The sequence below is a fragment of the Drosophila santomea genome, chromosome 3R (assembly GCF_016746245.2).
Source record: "Drosophila santomea strain STO CAGO 1482 chromosome 3R, Prin_Dsan_1.1, whole genome shotgun sequence".
In the NCBI taxonomy this organism is placed as follows: Eukaryota; Metazoa; Arthropoda; class Insecta; order Diptera; family Drosophilidae; genus Drosophila; species Drosophila santomea.
In genome coordinates this window covers 8186161-8206946 of record NC_053019.2, presented here as the reverse complement: position 1 = coordinate 8206946, position 20786 = coordinate 8186161, and the positions used below count along the sequence as shown (strand labels likewise).

The 20786-nt window shown below is 44.6% G+C and overlaps 7 protein-coding genes across 9 annotated transcripts; 2 read left to right on the top strand and 5 right to left on the bottom strand.

Annotated features, from left to right (window-relative positions):
- Nucleotides 1–2321: 2321 nt before the first annotated feature.
- On the bottom strand, nucleotides 2322–5303 carry LOC120452515 (autophagy-related protein 13 homolog). Its single transcript, XM_039636771.2, has one exon. The coding sequence runs from the start codon at nucleotides 4994–4996 to the stop codon at nucleotides 3425–3427; it is 1572 nt and encodes a 523-aa protein (XP_039492705.1). The 5' UTR covers nucleotides 4997–5303; the 3' UTR covers nucleotides 2322–3424.
- A 515-nt stretch (nucleotides 5304–5818) lies between these two features.
- LOC120453579 (trichohyalin) lies at nucleotides 5819–7527 on the bottom strand. Its single transcript, XM_039638337.2, has 2 exons — nucleotides 6505–7527; nucleotides 5819–6438 (listed from the first exon to the last, which is right to left on the bottom strand). The coding sequence occupies exons 1-2, from the start codon at nucleotides 7360–7362 to the stop codon at nucleotides 5899–5901; spliced, it is 1398 nt and encodes a 465-aa protein (XP_039494271.1). The 5' UTR covers nucleotides 7363–7527; the 3' UTR covers nucleotides 5819–5898.
- Nucleotides 7528–7675: 148 nt separating this feature from the next.
- Nucleotides 7676–10795, bottom strand: LOC120450998 (dipeptidyl peptidase 3). 2 transcript variants are annotated; one of them, XM_039634307.2, is made up of 4 exons: nucleotides 10664–10719; nucleotides 10122–10335; nucleotides 9749–10055; nucleotides 7676–9675 (listed from the first exon to the last, which is right to left on the bottom strand). In XM_039634307.2, exons 2-4 carry the CDS (start codon nucleotides 10277–10279, stop codon nucleotides 7780–7782), a joined length of 2361 nt encoding a protein of 786 aa, XP_039490241.1. In that variant the 5' UTR covers nucleotides 10280–10335; nucleotides 10664–10719; the 3' UTR covers nucleotides 7676–7779. The 2 variants fall into 2 exon arrangements, with proteins under 2 accessions (XP_039490241.1, XP_039490242.1); XM_039634308.2 differs by lacking the exon at nucleotides 10122–10335 and having other exon boundaries at nucleotides 10664–10795.
- Nucleotides 10796–10842: 47 nt separating this feature from the next.
- LOC120451001 (cytochrome c oxidase subunit 7A1, mitochondrial) lies at nucleotides 10843–11564 on the bottom strand. Its single transcript, XM_039634313.2, has 2 exons — nucleotides 11405–11564; nucleotides 10843–11351 (listed from the first exon to the last, which is right to left on the bottom strand). The coding sequence occupies exons 1-2, from the start codon at nucleotides 11429–11431 to the stop codon at nucleotides 11064–11066; spliced, it is 315 nt and encodes a 104-aa protein (XP_039490247.1). The 5' UTR covers nucleotides 11432–11564; the 3' UTR covers nucleotides 10843–11063.
- A 96-nt stretch (nucleotides 11565–11660) lies between these two features.
- On the top strand, nucleotides 11661–13538 carry LOC120450999 (uncharacterized protein F21D5.5). Of its 2 annotated transcripts, XM_039634311.2 has the most exons (2): nucleotides 11661–13266; nucleotides 13368–13538. In XM_039634311.2, the coding sequence occupies exons 1-2, from the start codon at nucleotides 11767–11769 to the stop codon at nucleotides 13368–13370; spliced, it is 1503 nt and encodes a 500-aa protein (XP_039490245.1). In that variant the 5' UTR covers nucleotides 11661–11766; the 3' UTR covers nucleotides 13371–13538. The 2 variants fall into 2 exon arrangements, with proteins under 2 accessions (XP_039490245.1, XP_039490244.1); XM_039634310.2 differs by having other exon boundaries at nucleotides 11664–13538.
- Nucleotides 13324–14135, bottom strand: LOC120451000 (ADP-ribosylation factor-like protein 2). The gene is made up of 3 exons (XM_039634312.2): nucleotides 13958–14135; nucleotides 13550–13904; nucleotides 13324–13491 (listed from the first exon to the last, which is right to left on the bottom strand). Exons 1-3 carry the CDS (start codon nucleotides 14020–14022, stop codon nucleotides 13357–13359), a joined length of 555 nt encoding a protein of 184 aa, XP_039490246.1. The 5' UTR covers nucleotides 14023–14135; the 3' UTR covers nucleotides 13324–13356.
- On the top strand, nucleotides 14133–15294 carry LOC120451002 (cytochrome c oxidase subunit 7A, mitochondrial). Its single transcript, XM_039634314.1, has 3 exons — nucleotides 14133–14290; nucleotides 14441–14784; nucleotides 15141–15294. Exons 1-2 carry the CDS (start codon nucleotides 14273–14275, stop codon nucleotides 14690–14692), a joined length of 270 nt encoding a protein of 89 aa, XP_039490248.1. The 5' UTR covers nucleotides 14133–14272; the 3' UTR covers nucleotides 14693–14784; nucleotides 15141–15294.
- Nucleotides 15295–20786: the final 5492 nt, after the last annotated feature.

The window sequence follows — 20786 nt, the reverse complement described above, 5'->3', positions numbered from 1 at the left end:
AAAAGCTTCAAATCCGAGCTTCCAAGCTCGTCCATTCATCTTTTTGGTCGGTTTCTGGGGCCGACATAAAAAATTCCAAATATGCGATGGCATTGCATAAAAAACGCAATTATAGCCGCTGACCGCGTCCGCATTGCATTTGGGCCTTGTCTTATCGCCATTCGTCGTTGTTTATCGTTATTGCTTGAGTCAGCTTATCAAGAAATTTCGAAACTGAAATCCACCTTACGGGGGGTTTTACTTGAACTGAAACGGTTTACCTCGGCACGTGAATACAATCAAAAAATTCCGCTGCCCCCAGAAGATACAGTGTGACCTCTATAACCCAAAGCACTTAGCAAAACCTAACGTTTATTTGGTTATTTGTTTTGAAATAATTAGATCCTAGATTAGATGACAGTGTATATATGTATAATGTAATGGATAGACTTTTATGGCTGTAAGACAAAGTTGGCAGCAAGCTATTATAACATGAACTTTTCCTAACCGAAATTATACATTTCTCTTAGAACACAGGTTTTTCGAGGCCACACTGTAAATAATTGAATTCGATGTGCGTGGGCGCCGGAAGAGGGGGAAAAGCCGGGGAGGAGTGTGCGATCCGGTTCCCGTGGGCAGTGAATTTGGAGCGTTGGCACCGCACCGGCAGGCAAGAAAGGGAAAAAACGAGTAAAAAACGAAGCATTCGAAAGCAATTTTCCCGCCTGCCAATGTTTGCATTTCATATGCAGTCCGCCGAAGCCAAAAGCCAAATAAATACATTCAATTGTTGGCAACGCGTCACCATTTTGGCGCCTGGCAACAGCGAACTTCAGCGAACAAAGGCAGGCGGCGAAAATGTTGGACAATTATAACCGAAAGCCAGCGAAAAATCTGTGTGCACATATTCGAGTGGTATCCCCACACCAATGCAGTGCCGACGACCTGTTGTCGCCAAGGTGCGATCGTTAAGTTTTATCTTTCGGACCCATTACAAAGTTCATTACCGGGGCAAATGCTGTTCTATTCTTGGCTTCCCCAAGCTGAGTGAATCGTAGAAACTGAAAGAATTTCTATATTATTCTGAGGAACCACACAAAATTCCAGTCTCCACCAACAAGTTGTCATAAATATAAGTATGTATGCACATATGTATGTACAACCAACTTAAAAATATTTGAAATACAAAAATTTGGAAAATTTGGCAAACTGCTGCTAGATTATACATATTTCTGTTATCATCCTAAAACTATGAGAGCTGCTGTATTAAAATATTCAATATTTTATTTTTAAAATATGGTATGAAAGCTGAGCAATCAAATCAGAAAAATATGACGTGTGCTTAGAAGCTTAAGTATTGTTGATAAAGATAGTTAGATATTTTTAGCTTCGTTGAACTACAAACTTTACGTAACTTGTTTATTTGACTGATAAGAACTGAAAGAGTGAGAAGACGTAGATAACCTGGAGCCCCCCAGGTGAACTGCTCTACCCACCCACTCACGTGAAGGCAGCGAGAAGCGTGCACAGCTGTCCATTTGTTTTGCACTATGACAATGTCATTAGCACTCGCAAGAAGGAATCGGGCACAAAGCCAAGCAGCAGATACGAATAGTCGCGGATCGGCCGAACAAAAAAATAGTAGTAAACATATACGCTCGCATATGTGTTTAGTTAAAAATAAAACTATTTAGCCTCTACGGTGTCGTTGCCGTTGCCGTTGTCGTTGTCGTTGCCATGGTGACGTTAATTCGCAATGGAATGGCAGCTGAAATGCGAAGACTGCAATCTCCCGGAGTGGCGGAGTGCGCAAATACTCGTAGCGCCAGAGATTAGCTGAAAGAGGTGCATGTATGTATATATAATATAGTATAGTAATTTATCGCTGGGAGGGTCGTCAGCTGGTGGAGATCGGGAATACTAATCGCATGTTAATTGATAACGACCACAACAAAGTGCCAGGTAAGCAGGTGCAGCGCAACATTCTCGATGCTGACGTACATTATACAATACCCGATCCGATTCCGATTGAGTGATAGAATACCAGGCAACACGATAAAGTAAGTATGCAAAATGAAAACAAACCATAACCAGTTTACGGCGGTGGAAAAACCCTTTGGGGGAGTGTTTCATTAACTCCGCTCATTTCGCATCTCGAGTGGGTTAGTCACATGAACTCAGACCTTCAGGAGGTGTGATACATAGAAATGGTCCAGATACGTAGATATATAAGCTTATAGATCAGCGTTTGGCAAGGGTAACTATAGGGCACATAATATACTACGTGGCGCGATCACAATCAACAAGTGACACGCCTCTTAGCACAGAAGTAAACATTTTGATTAGTGTCTTGATTAACAATTGCTTTTATTCATTGTTTATATGTATAAATGTTCTTACTCTTATCGTTTAGTGTAGTTTAAATGTATTCTCGAATTTCGATTCTCATAGGCATATAATTCTGCAATTTTGCAATTGTGGAACAAATAAATAAGCAACAGCGACCAACGATTAAAGATAAAAGAAAACACTAGCTGCTCTTTTCGACTTCCTGACAGTGCCAACTAAGTTAGGATAGATATATTTCGTTATGCTTCAAGTCTTTCGATTAGTTTTGCTCTTTCGATTAGTGGATATGCATTTGCATAGATCGAACAGTTCTTTCTTGCTGACTTCCGGCAGAAATAAACCTTTTGGCTTTCTGATTAATTGCTGTTATCTATAGTTATTTATGTACATACACGATTTTTTCACTCACAAGCAGGCGAAAGGCACTTGAACAAAGAAACAAACAAACAAACAAGCGACGAGTACGCCCAACTTACTACCATATGCACAAGCTATATAGCCTAGAAGTCTATATGCATTTGCATGGGGCACTTATGTATTTGTGTCTAGGGTCTAAACTGCTGCAACGTAAACTTTGAAACGTGACATGAGCTATGTACTCCTATATATGTATGTATGTATGTACATCTTAGACGGTCCTAGAGCCTACAAAAGCCTAAATATATAGTATTTACATAGTGGGTAATATCAAATAGCAGCCTATCAACTCTACTTAACACAATGGCATACATAAATATGGGGGTGGGTCTAGATTTAAGTTGACAATCTTAAAACATTTATATGCGAGGGCTCAGGCAAAAGTATAGGTCAGAAAGAAATCCAGTTTTGTCCTGCAGAGTTCTTTGAAAATATTCTGTTATCATTATGCAACATTTGATAGCTGATAAGAAAGTAGGTTGTTTTAAATAATAGAAACATTCCGCTTTCTTAACGAGAAATTATGGGGATGGGAAAAGCTAACCTTAGTCCTATACTTTCCCAAGCAATCTTTCTAAAGGTGTCCTTGATATTTTAGTTTGTCCTTGCCTCTCTTCATATTGACCGCCCTTTTATAAATAAAAACTAACTAATGACAAAAATAGAGGCATTATTCCACTCAGTTGCTCATTTGGAGGCCACCACTGCTGCGGCTACCCGTCGACGAGGAGCCCGTAAGTCCGAACTGCGAGACCAGCTTGTCGTAGTCCTCCAGCGACGTCTCGAACTGCTCCAGTTGCCGGGACAGATCGTCCATGGCGCTGGCGTCGACGGCACTAGTAGCGATCGCTGTGGCCGCTGCCGTCGGACCGCATGCTGGTCCTCCGCTGGATACACTGTTTGCTGGCGGGGTCGAGGAAAGCGATGAGATCTCTGCCTGCAGTTCATTGAGACCCTTAAGCGGTGGCGCGTGGTAGCATTCCCTGTAGAACTTGGCCAGATCGTTTACGTGCGACGTGGGCGAGGCGAAGGGAAAGTGGAGCTCCTTTAGCAGATTATCATCATCAGGCGGTGGTTGTAGCGCCGGCTCTGAATGGTGACGATATGTGGCTGTGGCGCTGGCGGGGATCAGCAGGCTCTTTATTGGCGATACTGAGTTTTCCGAGTTCTTCTCGAAGCTCTTGAAACCCGCAGAGTTGTTGTTGAGATTGCTGATCAGGTTGAATTTACTGTCCTGCGCATTGTTGTTGTTATTACTGCTGTTCACACTGGCGACCGAATTGTTATCCAGGCGATTGAGGGACTCCACAGAGCCGCGACCCCGTAAAAGCCACTCGAAAGGCGGAGTTTCTGGCAACACAAAGTCGTCCTCAGTGTACTGCTTTAGCTTGCCCATATCTGTGAAGGCTCCTGGTCGCAACGGCTTCTCTATATCAATAAAGCGCCGATCGGCTGTCCCCTGGGCGGGATTAAGGGCACCCAAACCGAGTTTCTTAGCCACGGCAGTGCCATTTTGAAGCTGCTGCTGGTTGCCAGGTGTATTGGCATCCGTGGCGGGTCTAAAGTGATCCGACTTAAGCATGATGGTGTTGCTCTCTGACTGGGCAGCCGTGGGCGAGATGGTCAGCTTGGTGCGGTAGGCCACGGACATGACCAGCGAGCCAACAATCGTGCTGAGTTGTCCGATCTTTACGTGCTTGTGACCCTCGCCCAGGGTGTGGACCTGCGGCCTGTCCACGTAGATCCTGTAGAAGATGCCATACGAATCGGGACACTGGCGCCGGGATAACTTGTACGCGGGCGTGGTGCGGGTCAGCGATATGAGGGACTTGAGCATGATGCCCATGCGGTTGTAGATGGCGTGGGCTGCCTTCAGGGTCTGACCCTCGGTGTTCAGGTCATTGGTGGCCGGGGAGGAACCATTCTGGGGCTGGAGCAGGTCCAGGGACCATACCTCCAACACCATCTGGTCACCCTCAGTCGTTTTCAGCGATATTTCCACGCACAATGGCAGGCGCTGTAGAATGCTCTCTCCGGTCTTTAGGTTCAGGGCCCGCTTGGTTTCGTCCAGGACCTCCGGATGATCCTGCACGGCTATATTGAACCAATCGCTGCCCGCCAGTGGGTTGCACTGCGTCTGCATTTTCTCGCCTAGTCGGGACTGCACCACCACCTGGGTGGACTTCAAGACTAGGAACTTGATGAACTTCTCCAAATCCCGCTCTGCTGCATTTAGACGCTGCGCCGACATTTCTTCGTTTTTCTTTGTTTTCCTTGTGTGTTTGCGATTGTCTGTGTCCAAAGTTCGCTGTCTGCGTTTTGGGTTTTTTTCACTTTTATGCGTTTCCGCGTTTTGTTTTGTCGCGGTTCTCTTGTTTTAGCGTCGCGCACTTTGCTTTCTAGGCACTGCTAAACGTGGTCAAAACTAGCCCGGGCATTTTGCCAAAACACTATCATTTGTGCAACGCCCTTTCACTGCGATTCCGTGTTATTGTTTGTATGCAAGATCACTCCCGTTAACATAAAATAAAACGAGACCAGCGTCAGCTATCACTCACGATAGCATCGATAGTCCGATTATGGGCGTGTTAGGGATGTTTTAGTTTCGATAGTGCACGGTAGCACGGATGTGGAAACGAAGCATTCACACTGTGGAGCTTCTGATACAGCGAAAGACTTCTACAGCATTGACTTTTCCTTTTAGAAGTACATACCTAATGGGTTTAAAATAAAATAAAAATCAATATAAAATAATTTTTACAATTTATTTTTTATATACTACTTAATATTTATTGCTGTGAAGAAAAAAATATAGATCAATTCAACCAAAAATGCCAACATTTTCAGTATGGTTACCTGAGTCGCATAATCATTTTCGCAGCGGTTGTTAACCGAGCTCACAAAATTAAATTTAACAAACTTAAAATACATCTAAACAAGCAGATGCTCGGTCAGTGAGAATAGCCCTTCATTTGAGATTTTCCGTTTAGTAATGTAACCGTCTGGCAGCACAGGCAACGACCTGGCATCTCCGCTAGCCTAAATGATACACGTCACGTAGACACAACGGCGCTTAATTTTAAATAATATATTTTTGGAAGCAAAAAATTAACATGACCGTCTTAGAATTACACTATGGTACTATGTCATTGACTAGGAATCGCCACCGCCCCGTGCCTGAGCGTCATTCAGGCAGAAGTGCTCTCTATCCGCGGAGTTCAGGACGTGCTTGGGTAGATAACGAAGCACGGAGGAAGGAACCTGGCTCAACATGGCCAAACGCTCCTGTTTGATGCGCTCCTCCTTCTCAGCATCGATCTTAGCCTTCATGTCAAAGTATTGAACATTTTCAGCGGTAGCCTCGGCTCTTTTCCTCTGATTATCCTCAATCATAGCCAGCAAGGAGGCTCCATGGGCCCTGCGTCTGCGATAATCCTCCAGCTGCTTCTCGGACTCCTGGTTGCTTGTATCCGGCGCCTCTTCCTGCCGCGTGACCATCTCCGCCCGCTTAAGCTGCATTTGGGCCATTTTACGGTGTTCAACCTCCTGTCGATAGCGATCCAACTCTTGTCTGGTGCGCCGCCGAGACATCTGCTCCTGCTGTATCTTTTGGCGGTAGCGCTCGTCACTCTTGGCCGTGTACTCCGCCTCCAACAGATCCAGCAGCAAATTGTCCCGATGGCGTTTTTTGTTCTGCAAGAAAAGGAAGATTTATTGATTGAACCAAACAATCTTTATTAGAAAGGCTTCAAGACTCACTTCGATTTCTAGGACCTGCTGGCCCAAACTTATGCTGATTTCTTGTTTTTTGCGGAGCACCTCCTGGCGCTCCGCCTCCAGCTGGAGTTTTCTACGCTCCATTTCAGTTTGCCTTTGGACTAAGTCACCCAACTCCTGGTTGTATTGAGCTCGCTGCCATTCTCTGAGTTCCTGGTTCTCCTTGATGGACTGCAGCATGTCCTGCCGCTTCTCTAGCTTTTTTCTCTGCGCCTCCAGCTCCTGCGCTCGGTCCTCTTCCTCGATTCTCTTCTGCATCAGAAGGCTTACCTCCCGGTCGTTCATCACCTGAGCGTGCTCTTGCTGGCGCCGCTGGCGGTGCTCTTCCATTTGTTCGGCCAAGGACTCCCTAAGGCGGCGTTGTTCCTCCTTAAGAGCCACTTCTTTCTCACGTTCCTTGGCTTCCAACAGACTGCGCTCCTGGGACGCTTCCTCGGCTTCTAATTTGATGTCCAGCTGTCGACGACGTTTTCTTTCCTCCAAATTCTCGGCTATATCCCTGGAAATGACTGCTAGACGTAGCTGCTCCGCCAAGTCGCGCAGTTCCTCGCAATCCCGTCGCAGTTGCTGGCGACGTTTATTCTCCACAAACTCCGCACGCTTAAGATCTTGCATTTCCTGCGTTATCGCTGCCTTCTCGATGAAGTCCCTGGTCATGGGATTCACTTTGGAGAGCTCCTGGCTGCGGTTCACCTCCAGGTCGTGCTGCATATTTCGCAACAGCTGGGAGCTGGAAAAGTCGTGTTCCATGCGCAATGAATGAGATACTTTGAATTGCGGATGTCCGATGTGGAAAATTCCACGGTCCTTCTGGTCACCACGATTTCTACCGGTTGCCATGGTGGTCAAAACAATGCAAATAAAAATCCAAGAAATCGAATGGAAACGAGAAACAAAATAAAATAAAACAATAATGTTACGGCAGGCTACTATGATCGCATTAAAATTGTAGTTTTTGTAATTGTATTTAAAATTTGAATTGTTGTATTATATCGGGAATTAAAAAATATGACCAATTGAATAAAAGTCCTTTGTCAAAGTTTTCAGTGAATGGCAAATACGATCTTTAAATAACCATTCACTACAAAATGGTATCTTTAACATTTAAAATAATAAGTTTAACTAAAGAAAATAAATTTAAAACTTTTACAACTTTTTGTTTGTCATTAGATGACCGTATATATATATTTTTTGTTTCAAAATCATAGTTAACAAATTGAATTGATAATAAAGGAGAAAATGTTAAATGCGAAATGTTCAGTTGTTAAAGGCAGTCGGGAAATACTTCTTGTCCTTCTCCACGATGGTCTCCAGAAGGTCGTCGATGTCAGTGTTGGGGTAGCGCTCCACCCATGACTGGATGTACCCCTCGTGGGTGGCCTCGTAGGTTTTCAGCTGCACCTTTTGGTCATTGCCGATCGCCGTGTTGGCCTGGACGAGGATCATACGCGGCTTCTTGTGCGCCAGGCAGATATCCCGCCACTTTGCCCACGGATGCGATCCGCTCTCGTCGACCTTTGAGTAGTGTTCGTACATCTTGGAGGCTGCCTCGATGTCGGCGGTGGATTTGTACACCTGCAGCTTGGTCAGGAAATCGCCCAGCGCCTTCCTGCCAACGGTATCGATCTTGGTGCGATCCACCGTCAGCAAAAGGTTCTTGCCATTTTCAGTTTCCTCGACCTTAACAAGTCCTTCACCTGCCTCCAGCAGCACCTTCATGATCACGAAGCGAGCGCGTGAGTGCGCCTGGAGCCACAGCTTGGACTTTGGGTTGAACATCTCCAGAGCCACACCCATGCCGTTCCAGATGAGACTCAGCCAGTTGACATAGATGATGTTGTCCTGCTCGGCTTTGTCCTTGAAGCCAAAGATCTCCAGGATGTCACGCTGCAGGGAGAGATACAAGCCCACAGCTTCGGCGCGGCACTCCTCGTACGAAGAACCAATTGCTCCGAACTTGGTGTCGTATGTTTCTCCAGGAAGATACCACTTGGCGATGGGTTCACCGGTGACCAGGTTCTTAGTGTTCTCCTTGTCAAAGTTGTACACGCCGTTCTCGTCGATGCGGAACAGCTTGCCACTACCGTGGCCCAGGAGTTCATGAAGGCCCACTTGCACCTCGAAAGCCTTTACCTTGTACTCCTTCATCAAAGTTTGATCATCCTCGGTGAGGAAAGGAATGGGATCCTTGCGGTTGATGTTGGCCAGCACATTGCCCAGCGAAACGTTTTTGAAGCCTTCATCCTGGCGGATCTCGTCGTAATTGGGAATATTGATGCCCGCTGGCACTCCGCTGCCGGCAAATGTGAGGACATCCAGGGAAGTGAAGTCTGGCTTCAGGTAGGAGTCTTTCTCGTAAGGCTCCGTCCAGGGCAGGTACTCTATCAGTTTCTCGGCGCGATTCACTAGCTCGGAGAATTTGGCCGAACTCTCCTTGTTCACCATGGCCACGAAGCCCTCGAATTCAGCACGACCTCCGGCAGGATCCCTGTATGTTTCAATGAAGCCAATGTAGGTCTCGATGACAGGTCCCTTGTCCTTGATCCACCAACGCGATCCGTTCTTGTGCTCGGCCAGCGAGCCCTGCTCAAAGGATCGGACGTAGTGCTCGATCATCTTGGACTCGTTTTCGTTGGCTGCGTACTTCTGGGCCTCCAGCAGATGCTGGTTGACGCGCTGCAGCAGCTTCTGGTAATCACCGCGGGTCACCCTAAATTGGTTGCCCTTGTATTCTTCGAGCGGAAGCGTAATCCCGTCTTGCGTGGACTCTGCCACGGAGCCCAGCTTTACATCGTAGATGGTTTGACCATTTTCAACTAACTTGAAGGTGCGGCACATGTAGGGTTCGATACGTTTTGAGGTCAGCCAGGCGTTCACGATCTCAGAGTCCTCCTTGGTGCAGTTGTCCGACCAGTAGGTGGTGATTCCGTCGGGAGCAAAGCCCAGGATCTCATTACGCGACTCGAGCGCGTAAATTAGATTCTTGACCTTATCAAATATCTTGCCAACGCGCGGCTCATTGGTGTAAGCAGCGGATGCCTTCACTATAGTCTCAAATTGCTTCTCCGAGAGATTGGGAACGATCTTGCTGTCGCCCATACCTTTGTAGTTGCCCGCATTGGCGAACACACCGCAGGCGTACACTAGGAAGGCCTGAAAGTGATCATAATTAATATACATACGACCATATATTTTCGAGAATATAAATCTCTTTCCTTTGCCTTACCGTAAAATCATCTTCAGATACTCCCGCCTCCAGAGCTTTCGCCTTAAGAACAGGAATCCTTTCGGCCAGGAAAATGCGGTGCAGCAGGGAGAAGATTAGCGGCGCCTCCGGGCTGGACTGGATCAAGGCAATGAGTCCCCCGTCCCAGGAGGCCTGGCTGAAGTGGTGTGCATAGAGCTTCTCCTTCTCGGTGAGATTCTCGAAGGCACTCTTGCAGTCCAAATCGGCAATGGGCTGCGTGTTGGGCAGGACGAAGTGGGCGGTTTTACTGGCCATCTCAGCGGGTTGGGGAAGGTTGGTGCTGCAGCTGCAAAGATATCGAGCGAACCGGACTGATTAGATATATGGACTTAAGATAACACCTGGCAAATACCTGTAACGAACGAGGGTGCTACAAAATCCCAAACTTCTGGAGATTGGCGGTGGGACTGAGCGGATACTGGGATAGGTCCCGTAATTTAGACGACTACGGAAATGGCAGAGCCTGTTCAGTTGCTGCCGGGATCTCTGTAGCCCTCTTAGCCAAAACATAACTGGGAATTTTCGAAAGTATTCTATTTGAAGTCTTTACTTTACTTGTCGCCCAACTGGAAAATGTGAAAATGCTACTTTAATTTGGAAGAAAAGCCAAATAGCTTGGGTAACACATGGAAAACTGATGATAATGCAATTTTATCTCTAGCAATCCGGCTAAACTGCAGATGTGGCAGTTAAGCGGCGTTTTACCAAAAGAATATAGAAAACAAAACTATGGCTGAAATGGAGCCCGAAAACGTGAAGGACCGTCATATACCACGGAAAATGTATTTGTTTGAGAACTACATGGTTAGTCAATCGCAAAGCAAACAAAAACCAGAAAGGCAGTCGTGTTTTAACGGAAAAACATAATCAATAATGAATTTCGTGCGTTCTTACCTTTTAAAAGTGAGAAAATATGCAGTTAAGAAATGCCGACAAAAGTGCAAGTTGTGCCAGCAGTGTGACCAGCTGCTTTATGAGCTATTATAACACCAAAAGTTCAAGTTTGATGAAATGTGAATGGCAAAACTTTGGCGGCTAATTTAAAAACACCAATGAACACAAAGAAATACACATTTTTGCAGTTAATGGTTATATAATTGATTTCCCGCGTTTGAGCTATGTACAGAAACGCTAATAGTTAACTTATGTGAATAGTGTTACAATTGAAATTTGTATTTGAGTGTTTAAATCTTGTGTACTTGTGTACGTGATCCCTTATGATTTTATTAATATTTGTATTGAAGTGCTTGCATCTTGTGAACTTGTGGGCTTGTGTACATGATCCGTTATGATTTTAGGCAATGATATAGCCAAGCCATAACCATACATCGCCACCTATACCGAGGAAGCACAGTACCCAGGTAAGCCTGTACAATATATTATCCATACCGCCGCCTTTAAGAAAAATCGGCAAGTCATTGTCCGCCTGAAATTGCTTCCTTAATTTTACCATTTTTGGGGGAACTTTTCCAGGACGTGTCTTCGGAGCTGCAGCAGCAGCATATTTCAAAGCAGTCGAGTTGCGAAATTGACGAACGGGTTTACAAAATGCACCCAATTCACCGACTCCCCGAAGGAAGGGCTATTCAAAAAGAACGAATGTATTAATGTTTTTATGGGAAAGTAATGACTTACGCGCAAAGAGAAACAGTTTCTTTGCATTTACGTTTCCTGAAACTTTTTTGAGTATTCGGAACAAAATTTTGTCTGCCTTTAACAATCGAATAATAGGGTTGAAATGACTGTATTAGTATAAGCCTTCTTTGATGGGTATAAGATTCCTTGAAGGGTTTTCCACAGAGCTAAGACTTAGATTTTACAGGAACCCTAAATATTTACAGCAATTTTATTGAGCAATTTAAATTTCTGAAAACCACCACCTGCATTCTGTGTAAATGGTTATTTCTTCTTCTTTTGATGCCAAATTAGGTCACACTACGCGCTCTCCAGTAAATTTTTGCCAATATCAAACAATGCTCTTATTTTAATACGCCAATATGTCTGTGGCTAAATACCTCAACCGCTCCGTTGGAAAAGCTGGCAAGGATGTGGCCGCCAGGATCTGCACCCTAAAACCCACTGAACCGGAGCATCATGCGATACATTTGACCGCTGGTGAGAATTTCGTGGGACGCAGCCGGGAGACCGGAATCAGAGATTCCAAGTGCTCGAAGCGGCAGATCCAACTGCAAGTGGACCTAAAGAAGGCTGTAGTTTCTCTAAAAGTCCTGGGAGTCAATCCATGCGGCGTCAATGGTTTGATGGTTATGCAGAACTCGGAATGTGAGCTAAAGCACGGAGATTTGGTGGAGATTGTCTACGGCAGGCATCCCTTCGAGGTAGTTTTTAACCCTCCACCGACGGATGACAAGCAGAAAGCTGAGCCCTCGCGCACAACATTATCAGCTCCCGCGGAATCCGAGAGGTGGGACTCTGTTGGCAATGGTAAGCTGGTAATCTTCACCAGCGCCGGCGTAAAAGCATCTGAAAAGATAGCTGGCTACGACATGGATGGCACCATAATAAAAACCAAATCGGGACTGGTTTTCCCCAAAAACACCGATGACTGGCAGATCATATTTCCCGAAGTCCCGGAGAAGCTTAAAAATGTCCACAAGGAAGGGTTTAAAATCTGCTTCTTCACCAACCAAGGTGGCATAGCTCGCGGAAAAATTAACCTAGATGACTTTAAAGTCAAGATCAAGCAAATTGTGGCTAAACTGGAAGTTCCAATTCAAGTATTTATAGCCATAGGTGATGGATTTTACCGCAAACCTTTGACAGGAATGTGGCAGCACTTAAAGAGCGAAATGAATGATGGTGTTGAGATCCAGGAAGATCGCTGCTTCTTCGTGGGCGACGCAGCTGGAAGACCGGAGACGGGCAAGGGTGCCACCAAGCAGCGCAAAGATCACTCTTTAGCGGATAGACTTTTTGCAGCCAACGTAGGACTTTCGTTCTACACTCCAGAGGTTCATTTTCTGGGCAAACGAGTGGAGCAGTGGAATAAGCCTGACTTTGATCCCACTATCGTTCAGGACCAAGTGACCCTGTTTGATCCAGACGACTTGACCTTCGATGACCTCCCCTGTGAAATGGTCATCATGGTGGGTCTGCCAGGATCCGGAAAGAGCCACTTTTGTGTCGGCTTTTTTCAATCGCGGGGCTACAAGATAGCCAATGCGGACACATTGGGTAGCACTCAAAACTGCCTGACTGCCTGTAAACGGTTCCTGGACTCTGGGCAATCCTGTGTAGTGGATAACACTAATGTGGATGCAGCTTCTCGCAAAAAGTTCTTGCAGTTGGCCAGCGACAAAAGAATTCCTTGCCGCTGTCTCGTGATGAATGTGCCTGTCGCTCAAGTAAAGCACAATATAGCTTTCCGAGAGCTGTCAGACACTGCACACTCCAAGATCAAGGACATGGTCTTTAACATGATGAAGAAAAAGTACCAGGAGCCAGCCCTAGACGAGGGATTTATATCCATACACAAGGTAAATTTTAAGCCCAGTTTTGCTGACGAAAAGCAGGAGAAGCTATACAAAATGTACTTAGTCGAAAAATAAGAAAGTAATAAGTTGTATTTAATCCAAAGTGAATATACGCTTAGCTATATCGGCGATCAACCAGTCCATGGAGCTTAGCAGCTTCTCGCCGGTCACTGCACTAACTCCGGCCACCAGCCAATGATGTGTGGTGATATCCTCTAGGTGTAGGATCTTTACGGATAAAAGATATTAAATGTGTTGTTTCAATTGATAAGTAATGAATGTGTACCTCTTTAATTTCATTTGATGAGAGGGCTCCTGGTAGATCCTGTTTGTTGCACAGAACCAGGAGTGTGGCTCCTGCTAGTCGCTCTTCCTGGAGCAGAACTTGCAGCTCCTGACCGCAGGACTCTAGACGCATCCTGTCGGCACTGTCTACCACCCAAACCAGACCATCAGTACACTCGAAGTAGTTCCTCCAGTAAGATCTCAATGACTTCTGGCCACCCACATCCCACATATTCAGGGTGTAGCCATTGTGCTCCAAGGTTTTTATGTTGAATCCCAGTGTGGGTGAGATGGTGTCTATGGGCTCGCCATTAAAACGCTTCAGGATTGTGGTCTTGCCGGCATTATCCAGACCTCTATAAGAATGTCGATACATGAATCATTTTTTTTTATATATCCTGAAACTCACAGCAGCAGTATGCGCATTTCCTTCTCCTTCTGTCGCATCTTTTTTAATACTGTCAAAAAGCCCATGGCAATGTCCTTGTTTTAGTAACGCTATAGAATTATAATTAAATGTTTTAATACGCAGCTGCTTAAATTCTGTTTATTAAAGTAAATAACAATTTCCGGGTGAATGCCAAAGTTCTGGAAATATCGGAAACGATGTATCGATAAGACATCGATATATCTCCAGCTGTCAGCTGTCATAATCGAGACCGATATTTTTCGCCCAGAGAAACTGCTCACTTTTTGCTAAATCTTAAAAATAAACCATAGCAAGATGATGAACCTGTCGAGGGTAAGTAAATTGTGGAAGCTACCTTACTCTACACTCCTTGCTGGAGAAAAAGCATGAGTTCCAAAACACCGGAGATCCCATAGCCTCTATGCAATTACGTAAGTTACCTGGAGCCTCAGAACTAACCGCACATTTCGTACTCCTATGCAGGCTGTTGTTCGTAGCTTCGCTACCACCGCTGGCCGCCGGTCTGCCGCCGTGCCCAAGGAGCAGATCGAGAAGGGATACTTCGAGATCCGCAAGGTGCAGGAGCACTTCCAGAAGAAGGACGGCAAGCCCGTCTTTCTGAAGGGATCCGCCGTGGACAACGTGCTCTACCGCGTCACCGTCGCTCTTGCCCTCGTCGGCATCGGTGGCATGGGCAAGCTTTTCTACGACCTGAGTGTTCCCAAGAAGGAGTGAAGTCGGAGCCCCGATCCCTAAGCTAAGCCATTAAACCCCGCGCAAGATCCGTGATTCAGCGTAGTCGCCTTATATTTCAATGTTTTGATTGTGTAAGTTGTAAGGGAGTCGTAATGCTTAAGCCTCTTTGTAAATTCAATTTTTATGATAGGTTTATGTTTCTAAGTTCTTGGCGTAAGGGATGCTTTTATTCAAGGACATCATTCCGAAAACCTTTTAATTTTCAAGGAGATTTATAGATTACATTTTAACCTTGAATTATGAATTTGGTTTGCAACCTACCAAACCTTAAAAATTCCTTTTTATATTGGTTAAATAATCATGGTTTAAAATGTAATAGATATGTGTAACAAAATAATAATTTTCCTAAGAGGTCTTCCATTACGATACAACAAATAATCATAAAAGTTTTTAACTTATCCTAAATCCTAATCCCTTAATATTGCAGAACCTTGCCCCTGGATATCTGGTCAACATGAAACACCCCAACCCACAACCTGGCTTGTTGTTTTGTGTTAGAATAGCTAAGTTTTGATGTGTAAACTGAACATTCGCAAGAGCATTTAAAGCGTGGAAATATAAGAGAACTGGCTGTAAAGTAACGAGACTGCTTATTTGTTTTAGCGCACGGTCGCTGGCAATAAGATATTTGCCCAAAAGTATTTCCCCTTAATTGCATTGACATTAAGTAAACAAACAGCGGCGACATGGAGCAAAAATCTGGGATGCGGCGGCCGAGACTGGGGTATCGGCTAAGGAAACGGTCTGTTTTATAAATCAAAGGGCGGCAACTCGGCGCGTTGCCATTGGCATGGAAATGCATTTTAAATCGAGCGAATCATGTTGCGCTTTAACACAAGCACAGGCCCATGCATGCCGCCCGTTTATTAATACCCGAGTGCGGCGGAATGGCGTTTTTCATTAGTTATTTCTCCATAAACACTTAAATAAAACTAAAGCATTAAAAATTAAGAAAACATCCGCCGCTTTATGCATTTTCCCTGGCATTTTCCACACACTTACAGTTGGGCAGTGCGTTACGAAATTGTTTTGAACTTTAAGAAATAAGCTAGTGGTTTAAACAAAAAATATATCATAAGTTTCCACAAAGGGTTTTATGTTTGCAAATCCTATTCTATTATAGAAAATCCGTTAATTTAATAGGAAATTATCCATTATACTTATATTTTCACTACGCACTGTACAGTGTGCTCCCGTCGGAGAGGAATAACCAGAAAAGGCATAGTCGTTCTGTTGCGTTGCGTTGGTTTGCCATTACTCCGATACGGACCATTTGAATTTTTGGATGTGCGCGCGAAACGAAATGGCATAAAGTGGACGCGGACTGGCTTACCGCTAACACTTGGAATGGCCAACAGTTCTGCGTAGGTGGTTCCGAACGGAACTGAAAGTGGTGATCTACTGCAGACATTGTAGCCCATTCCTGGCCCATATGTGAACCCGAAATTATAGATTCCCCCGAAACGGAAAAGAGCTCTCGTTTTTTAATTAAAGTTCGTTTGGCTAATTATGGGATGGGAACGTAGCGACGCACATGTCGCAAACTTATTATATTTCATAGACTGTGAAAAATTTAAATGAACACGAAATGCCAAAGCGCTGGCGGGTTTCCATCTCCTGTGCTGTGTCTCGCGGTCGGGATCTTTCGGAGTAACTGCATCTGCAACTGCAACCGTTCCACTCGACTGCCCACAGCCAAATTACAATAATAACTCAAGAAGCATATAAGATGCCGGGCTAAACGCTCCGCCTTCTCTTCCCAGCGACCACAATCCTTTGCCAAAACAATATGGTAGAACAACGGAATAAACCCCAAATGGGGGGATTGGATGCGGATGCGTGTAGAATCGGGAATCGAAAAATGTGTTTCATTAAATCTTATTTATAGTCGGCAATTTTATGCATTTAAAGCGCGTCTATCAGCGCTGCATCTCAGCGGCATCAAGGCGATGCGGAAACGGCAGCGACGCCATATTGGAAGCCCAAAGGCGGCGGGCTTTGATTCTGGGCGGGATCTGGGGTGCGTTGCGTTGTGGAGCGGGGTCAAACTGATTACCATGCGATTCTCCTCGGGGGGAACCAACTTTCACCTTTCCCATGATGTTTATTTGTTTGTTTATTTTCGATTTTGTGGTTGACTTTTAATAGGATTCCAATGGTCTTTGTAGGTATAATGGAATTAAGCAAAGGTAGTAGTTTGTCTAAAAAATGTAATATATGTTTAAATTGTATTAGATTTTAAAATAAATATTTAAATACTTACTATGATTTCCAGAACGCCTTTCCCTTTATAAACGACATGAAGTATCCTTGAATTTTTTCTCCTAATATATTACAAAATTAATGTTCTAAATATGCATAAAAAGACTTCTTTGTTTAGGTCATATATAAAGAAAGTCCCTAAATATCGTTATATTATTCCAAAACGTGATTACCAGGTACTGCATAGTGCGGATCTCTCCAACAACTCCCGGGCCTGTTGGATGCTCCTCACGTGAGTTATGGCCACGTCCTGGTCCGGATCGGATCAGTTCGGATGGGCTTGGGATCCCGGTTCGCAGTTGAAGTAGCAGTAGCAGTCGCAGTCCGCACAGCACAGCAGCCGCAGCCACAAATCAGAATGCCGTTGAAGCGTTCAAGTGCAACGAGCATGAAGCGAACTCGCTGCCGCTTTCGTCTCCAACTCGATTTGCGTCCCCAACTTCAACGCCCCCTCCTCCGGCTGCCGAATTCCCCGATCCCCAAGCATAGCTCCATCTTTCTCCGTTTGAGGTTGTCGGCAAATCTGGGCAACTTTCAGATGGATATTTTTTCAGATTGTCGCTGCGGCTGATGCCAGTGGAAATAAAATGGAATAAAATCAAAAACTGGTAAGTACGACCCTAGGGCGATTTTGGGAATCTTCGAAAAGGTGTTTGCCCAACGAAACCCGTTTGGCCTATTAACACTTCGATTACAACTCAACTTTTTCAGCACTCCGGACGCACGGACACGGACCCCGGCACTCTGGGTGGTCCCGTCGCACTATTAGTTAGATTTTGATTTATTTGAGCTTCAATTAGTCGTTGTACAAATCTGTTTATTTATTTGCTTTTAATTATTGTTGGAAACCACAAAGCCGTGCCACCGCTTTTTATGATCGCCGTCGCATTCGCCTCGCTCCTTTCCTTGGCCGTAGAAGGTTTTTAATTAGCACCCGCCGGATAATTCACAAAAAAGCCATCACCAAATAGCCGAGGATTTCTTCAGACGTTAATGGATGCGATTCCCCAAACGACCGATCACTGCAAACAACACAGTTTTGTCTTTCGTAATAACAACCGAAAACGAATTCCAATTTTAAGTTGTTCCACTTGCGAATGGGTTATGCCCATTATATCGGGTCGAAATACCTGCTACCCATCGTTAACAATCTACAATCCACAATGGGGCAATAATACTATTTTGATATAGTTTCGCATCCATGGCTGCGTCCAAAGAGAGGCATTTGGCCGGCGTAAACAAACAAAAACATATTGCATGCCTTGCCGGAGAATCGGAGGAATGCCATCGCCGATTTATAGGCCGTAACAAGCCCGGCCCCGTGAAAGATGCGCGGGAAAACCGACACCCCGGCAAACCAAAAACACATGTCCGAACTCTAAGGATCTTCGGGGTATGGACTCGGACTACATACACTACATGCACTGACCAAGCTGGGAACGACATCATCTAGTTGGGGAATTGAAGTGCGATCGCGTGGGATCAGGTGACACTAAGGTCGGTTGCGGTATGTTGCCTCTCAAGTGAGCCGGGTATTCGCTTACACCAATAATTCATCCTCAACTGCAGTTGCGTCGATCCGTTTTATGTAGCGCCCAAGGTCCACGGTTCCATGTTCTGAGTTCTAGGTTCTAGGTTCCAGGACTCAAGTGGGTCGCATAATCACGTGTCGATGCCTACTTCGTTCGGGATTTATGCGCGTTTTTGGGAGTACCGCTGCCGTAGACAATTTGACGCTTCCGCCTACTCCAGCAGTTGTGCACTTGGAAAAATTAATATTCTAAATATGCAATCTTGATTTGTTTACTAAAGAAGTACATTTGTACTTACATTTCCATTTTTAGCGACTTTGCAATATGATAATATCATACTGGAAGTGAACAGAAGATAATTTAATTTTCATATTATATCTTATTATATTTTTTAATTATCTACTTGTTATATCGAACAACTTTAATGGATCTCTTTTGTTTTGTAAGAACTGATTTATATGTTGCCTTGTCAAATGTGTACTTATTAAGTTAAATTGTATTTAGACACATTAACAAATGTTTGAATAAATTGTTCTATTTTTTTTGTCAGTGCAGTGTCCCCGCCCATTTGGCGCAATCTTATGTAACTTGTCCTCCGCCTCTGACTTATATGTGTCAATTTAATAGCGCATTTGCCACTTTATGACATACGATGCTGCTCCTGGTACTTGGACTCCTCTTCCCAAAACTCTGGTGTTAGCTCCTTTGTTTTCTCAAGTGCCTGGCAGATTTCTCACTCCTTGTTGTTGCACAACACAGAAAGATACAACTGGGAAGTATCTGTGAAAGAGAAAAAATAAGCGGAAAACGCACTGTGTTCATTTGTTATGCTTGTCATTTGTCGCTGGCTGCCGGCGACTTCAAAGCCTGTCACCCAATTTGTTAAACGCGGAGACAATTTTGTCATCAGCTCCCCCAATCCTTCAGTCCCAATGCTGACTAAAGCATATATCAAACTAAAGCTTTGGCCGCCGGGGAAGAATTCTTGACTCTCGCATATGGCCAATTATTTTGTAAGTCGATCCATTTCCTATCGAAAGATTTCTTTTGTTATTTGAAGTGATATGGTAAAATTAAAGAGGTATCACTAAAATACACCAAATAGTTTACCTTACATGATTTTAATTTCCTTTTAATGTTTCTAAATTCTTAAAGTTTCTTAAAAAGTTTAAAATGAATCAGAAAATACTTTTAATTTACAATAGCATTCTTTGGATTAAATACACGATAATCTTTATCAAATAATCAAATTCCAATATGCCAGATATTTTTATATAATTACCTAAAATATGTGTCAATTTAAATATTTAATGGTCTTAAGAGAGAATTAAATATTTTAAAATATATTAAAGCTATATTTGTTTTAAAACAAAGGCATTGTGGGAAATGGCGTTCGTCAAAGCAGAAATTGCAGGGAAATGCAGAGAATGAGCAGAAATCAGAAAGTGACAGGAAGAGGGCCAATTGGATTCGCAACAAAAGGTATGAGCAGGTAAGCGTAAGCGTAAGCCAACTCAAGGAGGTGTGTCCAACGCGCCTGTGTGTGTGGGCCAAAAACACACACATACAAGAACTACGTGCACACATGCACAGACACAAAAGCCAGCGAAGAGAGCGAACACAACTTTAAGAATCGCAAGAGCTGCATTTTGACCATTTTAATGAGGGAATGACAACGAAAATTGGCATCTATCATTAAATGACGATATTCAGAATTAGTGACAATCAGATGAAGACGGCATTTCTTATAATTAACTCTAACCAAGCAAGACGCAACGCCTCAGCGAGAGTTGGCATCACGCATACGCCACATTGGCCGGGAGGTGGATCTCTGGGCATCTACGGGGTTAGCTGTCTGTGCCGCTTTATTAGCGATATGGCTTTCTTAATGAACCAAAAATAGATGCACGCGCTCCGAGAATTCCCACAGCCCCGCCCCCTTTCGTTTTCCTTCCGTTTCCCTCCTTCGCTCTTCCTTCCCTGCGGCTCCTTTTTCATCTGCTCCTCATCTGTGTGACACTAAGAAGTCATGACATCGCTCGCCCACCCTGCGTAACGCTACGGATACGCTTACTTGCTTCAGATTGGCCATTCAAGCATTCAGAAATTAACTCCGCCCGGTTGCGTGTGCTCACTCACTCGGTTCGCTTCGTCTGTGTTGGTATTGCAGCGGAGAGAGCTCTGTAGAGCGAGAGTACGACCACAAGTGCCGAATTCCGACCCACACATCCGCTCGCACGCACACACACAGATGGGCGACTTCAGGAGCGGTAACTGGT

Coding starts and splice junctions, on each gene's coding strand:
- LOC120452515 (XM_039636771.2), bottom strand. CDS start 4,996: ATGTCGGCGCAGCGTCTAAATGCAGCAGAGCGGGATTTGGAGAAGTTC.
- LOC120453579 (XM_039638337.2), bottom strand. CDS start 7,362: ATGGCAACCGGTAGAAATCGTGGTGACCAGAAGGACCGTGGAATTTTC. Junction 6,439..6,504: donor AGCAGGTCCTAGAAATCGAA/GTGAGTCTTGAA, acceptor CTTTTCTTGCAG/AACAAAAAACGCCATCGGGA.
- LOC120450998 (XM_039634307.2), bottom strand. CDS start 10,279: ATGTTTTGGCTAAGAGGGCTACAGAGATCCCGGCAGCAACTGAACAGG. Junction 10,056..10,121: donor AGCACCCTCGTTCGTTACAG/GTATTTGCCAGG, acceptor ATATCTTTGCAG/CTGCAGCACCAACCTTCCCC. Junction 9,676..9,748: donor TATCTGAAGATGATTTTACG/GTAAGGCAAAGG, acceptor GATCACTTTCAG/GCCTTCCTAGTGTACGCCTG.
- LOC120451001 (XM_039634313.2), bottom strand. CDS start 11,431: ATGCAAAGAAACTGTTTCTCTTTGCGC. Junction 11,352..11,404: donor GAAACTGTTTCTCTTTGCGC/GTAAGTCATTAC, acceptor CTTTTTGAATAG/CCCTTCCTTCGGGGAGTCGG.
- LOC120450999 (XM_039634310.2), top strand. CDS start 11,767: ATGTCTGTGGCTAAATACCTCAACCGCTCCGTTGGAAAAGCTGGCAAG.
- LOC120451000 (XM_039634312.2), bottom strand. CDS start 14,022: ATGGGCTTTTTGACAGTATTAAAAAAGATGCGACAGAAGGAGAAGGAA. Junction 13,905..13,957: donor GAAATGCGCATACTGCTGCT/GTGAGTTTCAGG, acceptor ACATTCTTATAG/AGGTCTGGATAATGCCGGCA. Junction 13,492..13,549: donor CATCAAATGAAATTAAAGAG/GTACACATTCAT, acceptor TTATCCGTAAAG/ATCCTACACCTAGAGGATAT.